The sequence below is a fragment of the Cavia porcellus genome, unplaced genomic scaffold, assembly GCF_034190915.1.
Source record: "Cavia porcellus strain 051 isolate PalLab524CR breed Dunkin Hartley unplaced genomic scaffold, mCavPor4.1 scaffold_10, whole genome shotgun sequence".
NCBI classification, from domain to species: domain Eukaryota; kingdom Metazoa; phylum Chordata; class Mammalia; order Rodentia; family Caviidae; genus Cavia; species Cavia porcellus.
In genome coordinates this window covers 1,484,266-1,499,807 of record NW_026947493.1, presented here as the reverse complement: position 1 = coordinate 1,499,807, position 15,542 = coordinate 1,484,266, and the positions used below count along the sequence as shown (strand labels likewise).

The 15,542-nt window shown below is 36.1% G+C and overlaps 1 protein-coding gene across 1 annotated transcript; it reads left to right on the top strand.

Moving 5' to 3' along the window:
- The first annotated feature begins 1,801 nt into the window (after positions 1–1,801).
- Positions 1,802–6,819, top strand: CUNH15orf61 (chromosome unknown C15orf61 homolog). The gene is made up of 2 exons (XM_003480027.5): positions 1,802–2,230; positions 6,590–6,819. The coding sequence occupies exons 1-2, from the start codon at positions 1,885–1,887 to the stop codon at positions 6,715–6,717; spliced, it is 474 nt and encodes a 157-aa protein (XP_003480075.3). The 5' UTR covers positions 1,802–1,884; the 3' UTR covers positions 6,718–6,819.
- The last annotated feature ends 8,723 nt before the right edge of the window (positions 6,820–15,542 follow it).

Sequence of the window (15,542 nt, the reverse complement as noted above, 5' to 3'; positions counted from 1 at the left end):
TGGATTACATCAGCATGGGGCTAAGCATAGATGTTTCACCTGAGGAAAGTTGCCAGAATAAACAGAGACATGGAGAAGGAGAAGCTATTGCATTGAGGCATTGTGGGTTCTCCTGGTGAGTTGCTGTTTCAGCTGTTGGTTCTCCTGGAGAAGCTCTGGTCCTCCCATTGAGCATTGCTTCCTGACTCCAGAGAGGAAGACGTGTGCCACTTGGTCTCCAGGATGAACTCATCATGCTGGCTTCCTGGCATGTACTCAACTGTGCTTGTTGGAGGAGGAGTTGGGGGGCTTCTGTGTCACTGAGGATGGCTATGGAGCTTTTCAGGACAGCCCTGGTCTTTGTTGTGAGTGTGACTTCTAGGCTCCAGCATAGAACCCTCAACCTACAAGCACAGCTCCTTCACCCTGCTGGCATAGACTTCTTGGCTTCCACTGCTGACCTTTGAGCCTTCCCAGCACAGATCCGGAAAAGAGACTGGTGTGAGTCCTTGTGGGCTTTAGCCCTCCAGTTGGACTCGTGGAAGGCACTGTCTCGAGTGCTGGATCTTCATCTGGACTCACGTGGGACATTGCTGTGGGATTCAGGCCCTTGACTAAATAGTCTGTCTTTAGTGTTGTGGATAGATTTCCTGCATTTTCTTGTGTTAACTGCGGGTGACCATCATAAAAGTAATATAATCTCCATGTCCTGTTTTTAATTGTTCTCTGCAGAACCCCAGACTACAACAACATCCTTTCCAGACATTTGTCTGTTTTTTGAAACAGGATCTCTTTAATAGTTCAAGTTGGCCTTTAACTCATGCTCACAGCAATCCTCTAGAGTGTTGTGATTTCCGGTGCGGCTACCATGCCTAGCTTATCCATACACCTTATGTACACATGACCTTTCCAACAAAGTTAAAAAAAAATAAATGTTTCTTCTGAAAGCAGGTGTTATAGAAGTTAATACCTCAACACGTGTAAAGTCTGAAAAAAAGGCTTTCCTAAAGCAACAGACTGTAAGTAACTAAGAACTATAAAGGTTGGTAACTACCAAGATTCTGTTCTGGTGCTTAGCAGGTAGATGTCTCCACACATCTGCACTGCATTGTGCGATACAGTGGGTCACTTTTTAAAAACAAACTTCATCTTGAAATACCTAGGTCTTATTTCTAGACAGTGAACAGGACAACAAAGACGTAAACACAAAACCCCCAGCACTCTAGGAGGCTGAGGAAGGAAAACAGCAAGTTCAAACCCAGCCTGGGCAACTCGGAGACTTGGCTAGATCCTAGCTAAATTTTTGTTTTGTTTTTGTTTTGTCAAAAAGAGCTGGGAATACAGCTCAGTCAAAATATCCTGGGTTCAAGCTCCCGGTACAAAAACAAACAAACAAATAACCAACAACAACAAACCGAAGTACTCTCTGATGCCTACCAGCCAATATAAATCTGAGGTCTTGCACCAACTTCAACTAAGAGTTTCAGCGAAGCCCAGGATGGGAGGAAAACTTAAGCTATTTGTTTTACTCCCTAGTTTTCTTATACCCAAAGTGATTTTAAAACAAAACAAAACAACCCTCCATGAATCCCTTCCCCAGCCCAAGTTACTAAAAATTACCTGAAGTTCCGGGTAACAACCTATCAGCGGAGGTGTCCTCAAGCCTTGCGCGCGTCGCTCCTTTCCCTTCTAACCCCGCACAAGGCCACGCGATCTTCAGTGCGCACGCGCCGCCGTGACCCGGGTCTCCGTGCACTCGCGCGCCGCCCGCTGGGCGGTCCCGGACGCCCGCCGCGGGGTATGGCTGGGGCACGCGCACGCGCGCTGCGGAGGTCCCGCCTCCTCGCCGCGCGCATCCTTGCGGCAGCCGCGGGCGCTGCCCTGCTCTTTTCAGCGCGCCAGGCCATGGAGCCCTTGCGGAGGGCCCACGAGGCCGTGCTGCGCCTGCTGCTGTGGGGTCCCTGGGCCTCCGGCACCGCCTCCCGCGCAAAGCCCCGCGCCTCGGAGGTGCTGACGCGGCACCTAGAGCAGCGGCGCCTGCCGCACTGGACCTCCTTCTGCGTGCCCTACAGCGCAGTCCGCAACGACCAGTTTGGCCTCTCGCACTTCAACTGGCAGGTGCAGGGCGCCAACTACCACGTCTTGCGCACCGGTTGCTTCCCCTTCATCAAGTACCACTGCTCTAGGGCGTCCTGGCAGGACCTGGCCGCGCAGAACCGCTTCTTCACAGCGCTCAAGGTCGTCAACTTCGGTGAGTGGGGCGGCCGCTGGCCCGACCCGGCGACGCGCGGGTCGACCCTCGCGTCCCGCCGAGGGCGCCCCACTGTCCACAAGCACTGACGAAGGATCGCGCTCAGGCCCGGGGCTCACCCAGACCAGAGCCGGGGCACAGGGACCCTAGAGTACCCCGTGGGATCCGCGACGCTGCCCGGGCCCACCCTGGACTGGCTGGCGGGCGGCTCGGGTCCATTGTGTCTCCCAAGGAGTAGTTGTCCATCACCCCCTACTTCCACCCCAAAGTGGACTTGCCCCAGGACATCCCTCATTCATCACCCCAGGGGAAAGGACAGGCCACTCTTCCTCCTGCTGTGTTTCAAGGCAAGACAACCCCCTCACCACCCCACCGTACCCCACCCCCAGCAGTCGGGAAGGTGTCAGGAAACGTCCCCATGCAAGGGAAAGTGGCTCCAAAATCAAGAAGTGGCTTAGGGTATAGAGCAGGATTCACCCCCAGGAACATCGTAGTGTTTGACCTGACCAAAAAAACAAACCGGAAACTACTTTTTAAATTTGTTTGGTTTTTTTTGTCTAGGATTTAGCTCAGCGGCATAAGCGCCTGCCTTTGCAAGCAGGCAGTCCTGAGTTCGATCCTGGTACCGATAAAAAGGAAAAAGACACACACGAAAAAAAATTTGTTTGGTTTTTTTATGTGAAATCCCAACAAATTTGTCTTAGTAAAAGTATTACAGGTTTTCCACCAGACATATTATCTTCCTTGAGTGCTAGGCTTGTGAAGTGTTTCAAAAGAATCTCCCTCTTTTAACACGTGTATTTTTCCTGGAAATATTCTAATTCTCAAGAGTACTCTCTGGATGTTTATTTTCTTTTGGTGTCGTGATTGAAGAGACAGGAGCAAAGGACATGACATTTTTCATAGGTCAGAGAAAAAGGCCTCAAGATGTTTTGAACCTATTAATAGCTTATAGAAAAGTCTAGATTTCAGTAATTCACAATCTAGAGATGGGAACTGAACCATTTAATCCAACCAGTGTTTTGAAGCCAGAATTAAAGCTAAGTCATGTGCAGCTATACTAGTATTGTATGATCTGATAGCCTATTAAATGTGGCACATGTATTTTGCTTATAATAACGCACATATGTCACTTAGGGGTTTTTGAGCCCTGGTTCCTACTGAGACTGTCCTGCACTCAATCCAATAAAAGGAAGATCATTTAGCAATTTAATCCTTTCAAAATAGGCCTTATTGTTTGACTGATACACAAAATAAGGCCACCAACTTTGACGTTTCTGTGGAGTTGAGAGGTGATTTCAAAAACTCAAAATTATTTGGAAAGACTGAAGTGATGACTGAATTGCAGAAGAATAAATTTATGTTAACATTTTCAGAATCAGAAGAAATCGGTCTTTCTCAAATGCAGTAATAGATTAGGAGGAAAAGTAGTGTAGTGAGGGGTTTTAAGTAAACTATATGCGCTGAGAGACCTTTTCCAAAAAAAGTCACAATTTAGAACTTGGTGTTTTAAAATCAGTTTAATGGTTAGAGATTTCTCTTCAGTATAGATGTTAAAACACTCCAAAAAAGTAGTATACCAAAAACATTTCCCACATAGAGAAGACCTTTTGAGAAAAGAAAGAATTCCATCCCCTGTCATTTTTTTATGTGGCAGCATTGAGTAATGACCTGTATGATCTTTTTGGAAATTCTAAAAATCTTCCTTAAATGGAAAAAAGAATTTTAAGTTAAGCAAATGGAAAACTTTTTGCTTGTGCATGCTTTAATACAAATTGTCTTACACTGATAAAAGGAATTTTTTTCCTGGACTTTTTCAAGGCTAGTGTATCACTAATTTGGTAAGGTTTATTTTGTATTTTTTCCTTGTGGAAGGGAATGTGAATTTGATAATAGCATCCTTTTCTATTCTGTGATGTAGATTGCTCCTCTAGATCATCAAGTACATGTTCTATTAATTAGAGTAAGAATTTTATTTCTCTTCCCTTTCAAATTAGTAATTATCAGAGTAATTCATTTTTTCATTTTGTAAATAATAAAGATTTCTGTTTACCCATTTGTTCCTTTTCTCCTTTGCTTTCCCTTCAAGGGGAACTCACATTTTACTGATGGTTTATCAGTCTGAGTATCCTGCTGGGAAATAGATTGAGATTTAAGAAAAGCAACTTACCACTGGAATGAATGGGTAATCAGAGACTTACTACAAAGTTCTAATTTTTTTTAAGTGCTTAATTTGACAGTGGTTTACCTACTGTTCAGCTGGCTCAAAATGAATTATTGTGCAAAGAACTTATTTTCAAGTTCATTTTGCTATTATGTTTCAGATAGTCTGAGAAATTTTTAATTTTCATAGAATCTCAAAGTCTTTAAAAGATATGTCCTACATATAAAGAATATATATATATATATATATATATATATAAATTGTAGAGTTGGCAAATCTTCCCACTTGGTGTTATTAGTCTGACCACATTGCATAAATTTCTGACTCCCATATCAGAACTCTATTGCCTGTCATGGAGCATTACTGAAAATGATTTCTACTTGTTTCTTAATAAAAGATTTTATAGTTATTATTAAACTAAAAATACTAGTCTACCATTTTAGCTGAAAAATATTAGCTATTTTTGTGATTTTTCACAAGTATAAATTTCTTAAAGTAGCAATGTTTTAATTGGATGCTGTGATATTATAAAACATACAAAATTCTCATTGTCACCAGCCATTCCTTAAATTTGTATACTTGCTTTTGGTTTCAAAGGGATGTTTTATGTATTTTACACTCAGTATTTTTAGAAAATTAATAACTGCTTCTAGAGCCTATTTTTCTCTTCTTCATCCCATTGATTTTCAGTTTTTGGATCTGTGACATTGCATTTTAAATTTATTTTTTATTTCAACTGCTCCCTATAGTTCTTCCTCACTTTTGCCTATCTTGTTTATGTTCTTTTCTTGTTCACTTCCTACCTCACCCCTGTGCCTTTTAATTTTTTGAATAAATGATTTATAAGTAGCTTTTTTTATCTCAGCTTTTGTGCTTTTTTTTTTTTGCATGTGGCATTTCCTGAAGTATTTAGAGATTCTTCTGAGCATTTTAAAGCACAGAAGAAAAAATCTATAAAGGGTTCACAGGAGTTCTAGGGAAGCCTCAGATAATAAACTGTGACCCAGTATATTCTTAAAAATAGCAAAGTGCCAGCCTGAATGAATGTCTTTTCCCTCCTCCTCCTTGTCGCCAGCTGCTGATGCTTCTTCTGGTTAATCTGTGGCATCGCAATGGCTAGAAGACGGCTTCAGGGGTAGTAAGCACAAAGTAGTCCAACACAACTGAACACACTCAAAAAGTGAATACTTCCTTAAAGAAAAACTTAGCCACACGGTCAGTCTTGAACATGCGTTGAGTTCCCTGAACTATAAAGTGATTTTCCAGATGTGCAGCTATCCTTTAAAATTGTCTCTGGCCTTTCCCACACGGGAGCAATAAAATTGATACTTAGGTAGAGTGTACAATATTTGTTATTAACTCATGCACCTGTGGTTTTATGCATGTTTTTCATATGTTAATCTTCACTGATTTTAAATAAGTGCCTCAAAAAGATAGGAATTAGGAAAGTTTGTCTTGTGTCCAACATATAATCGTATGCATATGAGTGCTTAATCCATGTCTCTTGATGGTATTGTGTTTGGTTTTATGTATGACAAGTGGCAATAAATATCAAATAAGGAAGCAAAATTTTACCCAACCATGTGTTAGAATCTACTAATATTTATTCTACATAAGTTGAAACAAGGTAGTTTTCAGTTCAGTTGTAAAAACACAAATACATTAGTATCAGAAAGAAAATATATTGCTTCTTTATACTTGTTACACTAAAATCTTCCTTAGAATAAGGTTTTTTCTTAGGTTTTGAAGACAGCTATTTGACCCAGTTACTTTTCGGATTGTACAGAAATTACTTTATCCATCTGTGTTACTAACTTCTAACTAACTAACAATAAAGTTGACCTAGTAATCTAGCTTAAACCTAGTAATCAGGAGTGTTCACAACTAAATTAATGAATATTCTTTTCCATTTGCTTATCTGTGAAAAGAATTACTTCATAATTACTTCAAGAAAATGAATTGGGAAAGTGCTTTGAATTAATATTTTTGTCAGCCTTACCTATATAGTTTTTAAAAATTTCCAGACCCACATATGAGTAATTGTTCTTAAATAATCATTGTCAGTATTGTATTTTTATATTGCTATAACTTGTTAACACTGGAAGATTGTTACATGATTAGGAGCATGACAAATACATGGGCACATGATTAATAAGTATTGATGTTCACAAATAACATATCCATTTGTTTTCTAGGTATTCCCACTTTATTATATGGACTTGGCTCCTGGTTATTTGCCAGAGTTACAGAGACTGTGCATACCAGTTATGGACCAATAACAATTTATTTTCTAAATAAAGAAGATGAAGGTGCCATGTATTGAAAGTATCCATTAGAGAATACAAATACAGTATCAGTGGGTTTTCTCTCATGTGTATGTGCAATATTTATTTTTGATCCTTTATAATAAAACTTTTACAAATTCTTTTCTTTCTCTGGTGTCTAATTCTTTAAGATGAATCATTGCCCTCAAGAGGCAAAGCTTGTCAAGACATTATTATATAGTGCTTTTCTGTTTTACTAATGGGAACTAGAAACACATGAAGCTTCACACCAGTGTTTCCCAACAATGAGGTTAAACAACAGATAAAAATGATTATTATGTATATAGATTCTATAGTTAGGGGTTAGCAATTTAAATTGACTAAAAGGAAAAAATACAGAGGCCCACAGAAAAAGAAGAGGGGCATATCTTTTTATATAATGTCTGGGGGGAAAGGAAAAAATATCATTGGCAAATCCAAAACTTGATAAGACTAATTGCAGTGTGAAATTTAAATCATTCAGCTGCCAGGATTTTGCATGGAAATGTTTTAAATCTCTTATGCCATTTATCTGTAGGAGAAGGTTGGAATAAAGTGCTGAAACTTTTTGTTGCTTGAAGAAGCTAATGCCATAGTATTTTTAAATGTAATAATAACTCTAGTTAATATAAGTGCAACAAGCTGAGTGAAATTAAGACTTACTAAAAATTAAAATGCATGCCAATAAAGCTATAGGAACAATTAAGTTCTAGAAAGACCGAGAAAAATAAATTTGGCAACTGTTTATAAAAGCAATTAACTGAAATTGTACATATCCATAGCCTTGTTGGCAATGGGGAGTGGGCTGAAATTTTAAAGACTTGATGGCACTTTTGCATTAGAATTTTATTAAGTTAATTGCATTTTTGAAAGCAAAGTCATTTTAAAAATTTATCCTTGGGGATAGTCACAAAATACCCAGGCGAATGGTAAATTTCAGAAATTTAGAGTAATTTAGGGAGAACTAAGTAGAACTATTTAATTTCTAAACCAATGGGTGTTTAAGATTTATGATCTCTCCTATAATTACAAACATACATTATATATCATTTTATGTTAATGTGTTCCTGATTCTCTGCTGCCTTTACACATTTTTGTAGGAAAACATTTTATAAAATTGAATATAACAACACTGGATACTTACTCCTGGCAAGTCAGTAGTGAAAGCAGAAGCCACTGAGGTGAAAGCTCAATGAGGTGAAAGCTCAAAATAATGAACTAATACAAACTGGCTTTCACAAAAGTAATTATTTAAAATGCACTGAGTGTGAACTGCTATTCAAATATATGTAGTATTCACTTGTCTAAATGTAATTCTAAATATCACTTTAATCAAAGAAGTATTTATGCCGATATATTTAGTCCAGAAGAATATACTTGACACCAGTTAAATGGATGGCTTATACGAAGGAGATAGTGTTACATTATGCTTCATTAATAATAAAACTATTAGCATTTTGCAAGGAAAGCTAGAACTGATTTCCTCTATAATGGACAAAGTTAAATAACTATAGCTCATAAGTTTTAAGTCAAATACTGCTCATTCATTGCTGCTGATCTTGTCAATACTTGTTGTAAAGGTTTGGCTCAATAAAAGGCTGATAAAATGGTTTTTAATTACCAGACTATAAATGCAGCTTTTCAGTAAAGTTGTACCTCTTTTCACACTGGCCTGTTTGATTTCTGATAATTTGTACTGCTGACTCTGCTTACCTGTTTTTCAATAGCTAAAATCACTGTGACTTCTTGTCCATATGGTGATAGGTAAGTCTCCTTGGAGAACATCTTTGACAAACTACCAAATTGATCCCTATAATTCTTTGCTGCTTGCAGCATTAAATAGAGCCTTGATTTCTTGTCTGACTTGCTCACTGTGTAACAATTAAGCAAATGTAATACTTTCTTGTATTACATGAAAATCAATACACCTCTTGGCTCTTACAGAGTTGATCATGGTGAAGGATGGACTGAATGATGGTTGAGGGCACAGTTCAAAAATTAAAATATCATTTATTGGATTTATTAAGTTGTAGTAAACCTTTTAGTATGAAAATTGCCTCCCATTGAACAGTAAAGGTTTAAATTGCTTCTTTAAAGTCACATGTATATAGAAGCATTGAGTACTAAAGAAGTAAATTATGAATGCTGAGACTCAGGAGGTTGAGTCTATTTTAAGTGTCAGTGCTATCTTTTTGACCTATGATTAATTACTCCTTTTGTGTCTTGGTTTTTCCACTTATAATCTGAGAACAAAATGACACCTTTCTACCTTAAAATATATCGATTATGATTGTAAGCACACGTGTTTTAGTAAAAACTCTGTGTTTGATATCCACAGTCTGTGTTCCTTGTATTTGTATTTATAAAGGACTTCAATAAAAGAATGTCAGAAATGAGGCATGAGCGAGACAAACTGAAGGCAGTTTTTGTATGCATCTGTGCCATCACTTAGTGACCTAAGGTGGCAAGGAGGGACCTGAGTGGACCTTTCTTCTGGACAACAGGAGTTTCTTGGTTAATGAAAACACTAATTCATATTTGCTGCCTATACTGTAATGGGCTTTTTGACTTTGAAATAATCCAGACAAAACTTTTTTTGATGAAGATGTGTTTTTAGTACAAAACATTACATTTCTTGTTATTCCTATTCAAATCAGTTATCAAATATTGGTAGAAAATTCCTAGTCTCTGTAGGTTGTAAACCACTCTGAAGACACAGTAACACAATTGGGTGTATGAAAGTGGCTACCCTATGGAAAGCCCCGGGTTTTCGGTGTTGGTATCTTAACATACCAAATTGTACAGATACTTAAAATTTCTTTTATTGCACATATTTGACCATTAATGTTTTGTTGTTTACTTCAGTTTTAAAAAAGCATTTTTAATTATTAAAAGCCATATCTATTTTAAGTACATTTTATTTCATGTTATTTCCATTTATGTTCACCCAAAACTGTAAGCACAGAACATCTTTAGTTTTTCATGAAATATTTTTTCCATCTACTAAGGAATGAAAGATGTCTGAATGAGTGGGATGGCATACAAAGTAGGGATCTTGATTTCACTTCACTTAAAAGCGAATGCAGATAACAGAAACCTTACCCTAAAGCTAAGAGATCAGGTGTCCCCTTTGTTTCAGCACTTAGCATTGAGAGACTAATGATGTTTGGGAGCATCTAACCTAAACAAGTACTTAGCATTACATCTCACCTGAGTCAACAGTCTAGGGTATCAGCATTAAACTGTTACTGTAAATTAATGGAAAATGTTACTGCACTTTGCTGAAAGATCAATGTCCAATAAAGGCTGCACAATCAAATCTTGTTGCAATGATTGAGGTCTTTAATTGCCTCTCAAAGATAAGGTGGTAATCAACACAACTTTAACTGATCTTTTTTACTAGTTCAATTACATGCTAATGACTAGTGCCAAGTCAGAATCTTTAACTACTTACATTTATTAAATCTTATACTAATTATGAAAAATTACTTAAGCTACACAATCAATAGAACACAAATCTTAATTACTGTACTTCACTTACATACTATTATATGTGATCTAAAAATGTTTAACAAGTGATCTGACAATAAGAAATGCTATCAGTAGTGACCACAGTCTATAGATGATTTTCCTTACACAAATTTGAACTTATGTTGATTTTTTCTTTTAATAAAGACATAGGTAAAATATTGTTTCCCCTAAAACATATTTGGCCATCCAACTACCCAGAGTTCTGTCATGCTAACGAGAGTACTAATACAAGTGGAATAAAGTAAACCTAAGATGTTTTCGCTGTTCATTTCCAAATATTTCATTAGCCTTTTAGTAAATAAGTGATTCTACATAAAGCCTACAATAGTCTCATATTTTGGAAAATGGTAAAAGTAAAGTCCAAATGAGAAGAGAATATATAGGTAAGTTGAACAATAAAAAGTTTCTATGTTTTGAAGACTGGGATCAAAGTTATGAAGGATGGAGAAAAGGTTCACAAATCATGTATCTGGCAAGGAAAGTACATCTAGTATATATAAAGTGTAAAAACTCAACAACCCAATTGAAACTGACTTTGAAAAGATATTTCTCCAAGAAGACATACAAATAGTTAACAGTGGAAAAGATACCATTCATCATTATGAAAAGGAAAAGTGAAACTTACAGTAAGATACCCTTCATATTCACTAGGATGACTACAACCAAAAAGGTAAGTGTGCATAAGGATGTAGAGAAATTAGAACCTTCATACATTGCTAGTGGAAAGGTAAAATGCATGCAGTTCCTTTGGGAAAGTTTAGCATTTCCTCACGATATTAAGGAGTTAACAACTACCATGTCTACTGCTACCTAGGTACCCTAGAGAATTGAAACTATGGACATACAAAAGCTTGAATATGAATATTGATACAAGTATTATACTAGCAAAAAAGTGGAAATGATGCAAATATTTAGGAACAGATAAGATGTTGCAGTCACACCATGGAATATTAGTCATTCAAAATAAAAGGAATGATATATTGACACATGGTAGAACGTTGATACAAAATTTAAAAACATTGAAGCCAATCAAAAAAGACCACATATTGTATAATTACATTCATAGTATATGAAATATCAAGAATAGACAAATTATAGAGACAGAAGTGGGTGAGTGATTGCCAAGAGCTTGGAAGCGGGGAGAAAGAAGAGACTGACAGCTGAGGAGTAACACATTTCTTTTTGGGATGATGAAACTTTTAAAATTGATTGTGATAGCAAAAATTCCATGACTATTCTCAAATCATTGAATTGTACACTTTAAATGAAAGAACCATATAGCAAATGAACTACAAGCCCATAAAGTTTTTTTTAAATATATGGGGGAAAAGGGAATGCACAGTTAGTGTTTAATTGGTACAATTTTAGTTTTAAAGATGAAAAACATTCTGTAGATGGATGGTGTTGAGGGTTGCATAATAATGTGAATGTACTTACTACTGAACTCTACACTTGAAAGTAGTTAAGATGACAAATGGGTGTATTTCACCACGATTAAATATTAAGCTGGGCACAGTGGCACGTGCCCATAATCTCAGCTATTCAAGAGGCTGAGGCAGGACAATCATAAGTTCGAGGCAGCCTCCGCAATTTAGCAAAATTCTGACTCAAAATAAAATGAAGAACTAGGAATCTAGTGTAATGGTTAAGTGTTTTCCTAACACATGAGATCCTGGGTTCAATTCTCACTACCACCATAATAATTTTTAAAAATTAGTAAAGGAGTCAAGTATGATAAAATAGATCTAATCTGATGATTCCCATTATAAACAATTAGAGTTTAGGGACTGGGCATATAGCTTAGTGGTAAAGCACTTGCTTAGCATTCATGAGGTCCTGGGTTTTGTCCCCAGTACCAAAAAGTTTAAAAATAAACCAAGTTTAGAAACCAGTACACATTAAGATAGTCAAAACATTAACATTATTTTGTATGTTGCAGTCTTGGAAATTTGAAAATTTTAGTTATAAAACCTAATTTTAATTAAGTAGATAAACTCTCGTTTGGTGTCATTTCTAGTAGCATTAAGAAAATGATGTATTTGGTTTGAGATGATTTAAAATTATACCAAAGTAAAAGATATAAAGTGCTAGTAAATGAAAAATCCTTTCTTGGATTCTACATGTTGGATAAAGAATATCAGTTACTACTAGTAGGAGGTTTTATATAGTATTGGTATAGCTATTTTAGTTGCACTTATATCATTTTAAATACAGTTTATGAACATTGTACTATTTCATTATATAATTAATTTATCTTTAATGATATTTATAGTATCAATTTAAAAGCTGTAAAACTTCATGAAAAGTAGCTTAAACATTAGGATTTTGATAAGCAAAAGCTTTCCATTTTTAAAAGTGAATCATAGAAATTGTACTTCTTAAACGTTTGCAGTTTTTTGTTGTTACTGTTGATAGAATTATGAACCTTATAAACTCAGTATTTTTTAGTTAACCTAAATACATAAATCTGTTTGAATTCATCTTATGAAAAGAGATATGTCATTAGATATATGATCATTATATGCTTTAGTGATTCATGGACCTTGTTATATACATGCTTTGTAATATATGAATTATTTAGTAAGAAAAATCACAATAATTTTGTTGTTACTCAAAAATTTATGGGTTGGCAGAAACAATTATGCAGCCCCTGAAGCTGATATGTTAAGGTAACATCATTAACACCACGTAGTATGATTTTTTTAGTAGTTACTTGACATAACCTTTACTGCGTCTGCTAGAATATATCAGTAATTTTATAACCATCTGTCTGTAAACAGAATGTTGAATTTATTAGCCAAAAAGCAATTCATCTTACTCTATTTTTACACTAGTACATAATTTAAAATCTGACCTAAAAAGATGTCTACTCAAATCCTAAAAGAATAAAAATATACAAAAGAAAAAGTAATACTTCAGCAAATAGACATTAACATTAAACTCCATTTAATGAAAGTGAGTATTTTTCCTTCAAAATGTAGATATTTAAGAACTGGATGAAAATAATTCATAAGCATGTGATAGTATAAACAAAATTTTTTTATGGACAAGGAAATAATAGAGTAACCATTGTTCATTTTCTATTAGTTGGTTCTGAATACCCTGTAATACTTTCATTCTCTTGAATGGTTTTATACTGTCTTGTTATGTTTGACACTATAGTGTATGAAGGTATACTCAAATATTTCAAGGAAAGAGACACTACGGTAGTTACTGTTATGTTGGGTTGTCTTTGGTGAAACACTATGTTGCTTAAATTGTTCTGTTCTATCCTGTGTTATGTCCTCTTTTACCTTAATCTTTTTTTAAAAAAAAATTCATAAGCGTAAGAGTATGTCCTCTTTTACCTTAATCATTTTTTAAAAAAAAATTCATAAGCGTAAGAGATTATCTTGAAACTTTTGTTATGGCCTTTATTGTAAAGTGAAGATTACAATTTTACTTTTTTATGCTTTCAAATCTTCAAATTTATAAAATAAAGGAACGAAGAATTTTGAGTAAAATTCAGGCTGGGTGTGTAGCTAGGTGGTAGAGTGCTGGGCTCTGGATTCAACTTCCAGCATAAAAAAGAAAAAAAAAATTAAATTGTGTCACTTACTTTTAGATCACCTCTAAAAATCCAAGGTTACTTGTGCAATCATCCAACAAATACCTTTACACTGACAACACTGGAGGCAAATTTTAATGTCTTTACCTGCCAACAAAATCTAGCACTTCTGATTCTACATATAAAGACAATTTAAGCCAGATTGAAAAACTGCTGTTCACAGCCAGATGAGAACCATGTGTTACTAGTTTTTGTTTCCAACACTTGTCATATAACAAATGCTCTATTTCAAATGAATATGTGATTCAAAGTTAAAAAGAAAATTTGCCTTTGTCTTTAATAGCTTTAAGAAAAGGACATTTTAATTGAAAATCATATGAATCTTTTATAAGAACAACAGTAAGGGTTGACATATTATCCCAGATGTAGTCAATTAACTGTGTATTCTGAAAAATACAAGATTGGAGTCTCATTGCAGTAGCATTTCGAGGCATTTTAAAAGGTGCTATCTTTGCCCATAATCCCAGCATTTGGGAGGTTGAGGGTGGAGAATCAGAAATTCAAGGCCAGTCTGGGTAACTTAGCAAGACTCTGTCTCAAAATAAAGTATAAAAAGAATTAGCATACAGCTCAGTGATAGAGTATCCGTGGGTTTGACCCCCACAGTACAAAGAAAGAAAAAAAAATGCCATCAAATGTCTCAGACCATATGGAATGCTTTGTGTGATACTAGGGCTTGGACCCAAGCAGCACTGAATTACAGCCCCAAACTTTAAAAAAATTTTTTTTGAGATACAGTCTTGCTAAATTGCCCAGGCTGACAGTGAATTTACAACCCTCCTGCCTCAGCCTCCCAAACAGCTGGTATTACAGACATGACATGCTCCACTATGCCTGGTCAGAATTACTATTTTAAGTCAAATTTAAGTGATATGCACAAGTAGATGAAGTGCAACCTTACACAGGAATTACTAAGGTCATGAGACTTAATTCTTTTTAAACAGAACTACAAACAATGTGTTAGTAACAAAGAGGCAAGATTGTGTTGTCAGAACATTGAAGGGTCGGTCACCACATGAGGTAGAGTCCTCTGTGCTTATAGCTTCCGTAACAATTCCTTAGGAATACCAGGGAGAATTCTTGAGTTAAGGCAACAGATTAAATCAGTAATTTTTAAAATTTCCTTTTAAGTCTAAATTTTATTGTTGCATGTCTACCTACATCTAATTCCCAGACATGCTATTTAGTTTTCCCACTATGTGTATAACACCAAGAACTCTTTTGAACAGAAAAATGTAGTGTAAGTTCTTGCTCCACCATTGCTGGTTGAAAGAGAAAAAGTTCGTATTTCTAAAGGTTCACGTATTGACACGTACATTAAAGTTTATCAAACGCAAAGCATTTGCTTAAGCCAAGATCTCTAAGGAATTTTATACATATTCACTCAACCTTTTTCTAACAATCCTATGATTCGGGCAACATTTTTAGGCTCATTTTCAGCTGTGGAAACCAAAACATCTTGCCCAAGGTCATACAAGGTGATAGCCAATGCCTGCAATCTGTCTATAGTCTATTCGCTTGGCCACTACTTTACACTTGTTCTGCAATACACAGGACAACTCTGTCACACGATGGCTGTTGAAGTGCTCTCAGGCTGTAAAAAGACAGTCATTTGTGATTTATGTGTTGTTACTCTTAGTAGATACTATAGACATGGCATACAGGGAGAAGACGTAGAGTATATCAGCCTAGTCTGCCTAAAGGAAA

Bases quoted from the DNA above. Each gene is read 5' to 3' on its own strand.
- CUNH15orf61 (XM_003480027.5), top strand. From the start codon at position 1,885: ATGGAGCCCTTGCGGAGGGCCCACGAGGCCGTGCTGCGCCTGCTGCTG. The intron at 2,231-6,589 runs GTGAGTGGGGCG...TTTGTTTTCTAG, and splicing joins GCTCAAGGTCGTCAACTTCG to GTATTCCCACTTTATTATAT.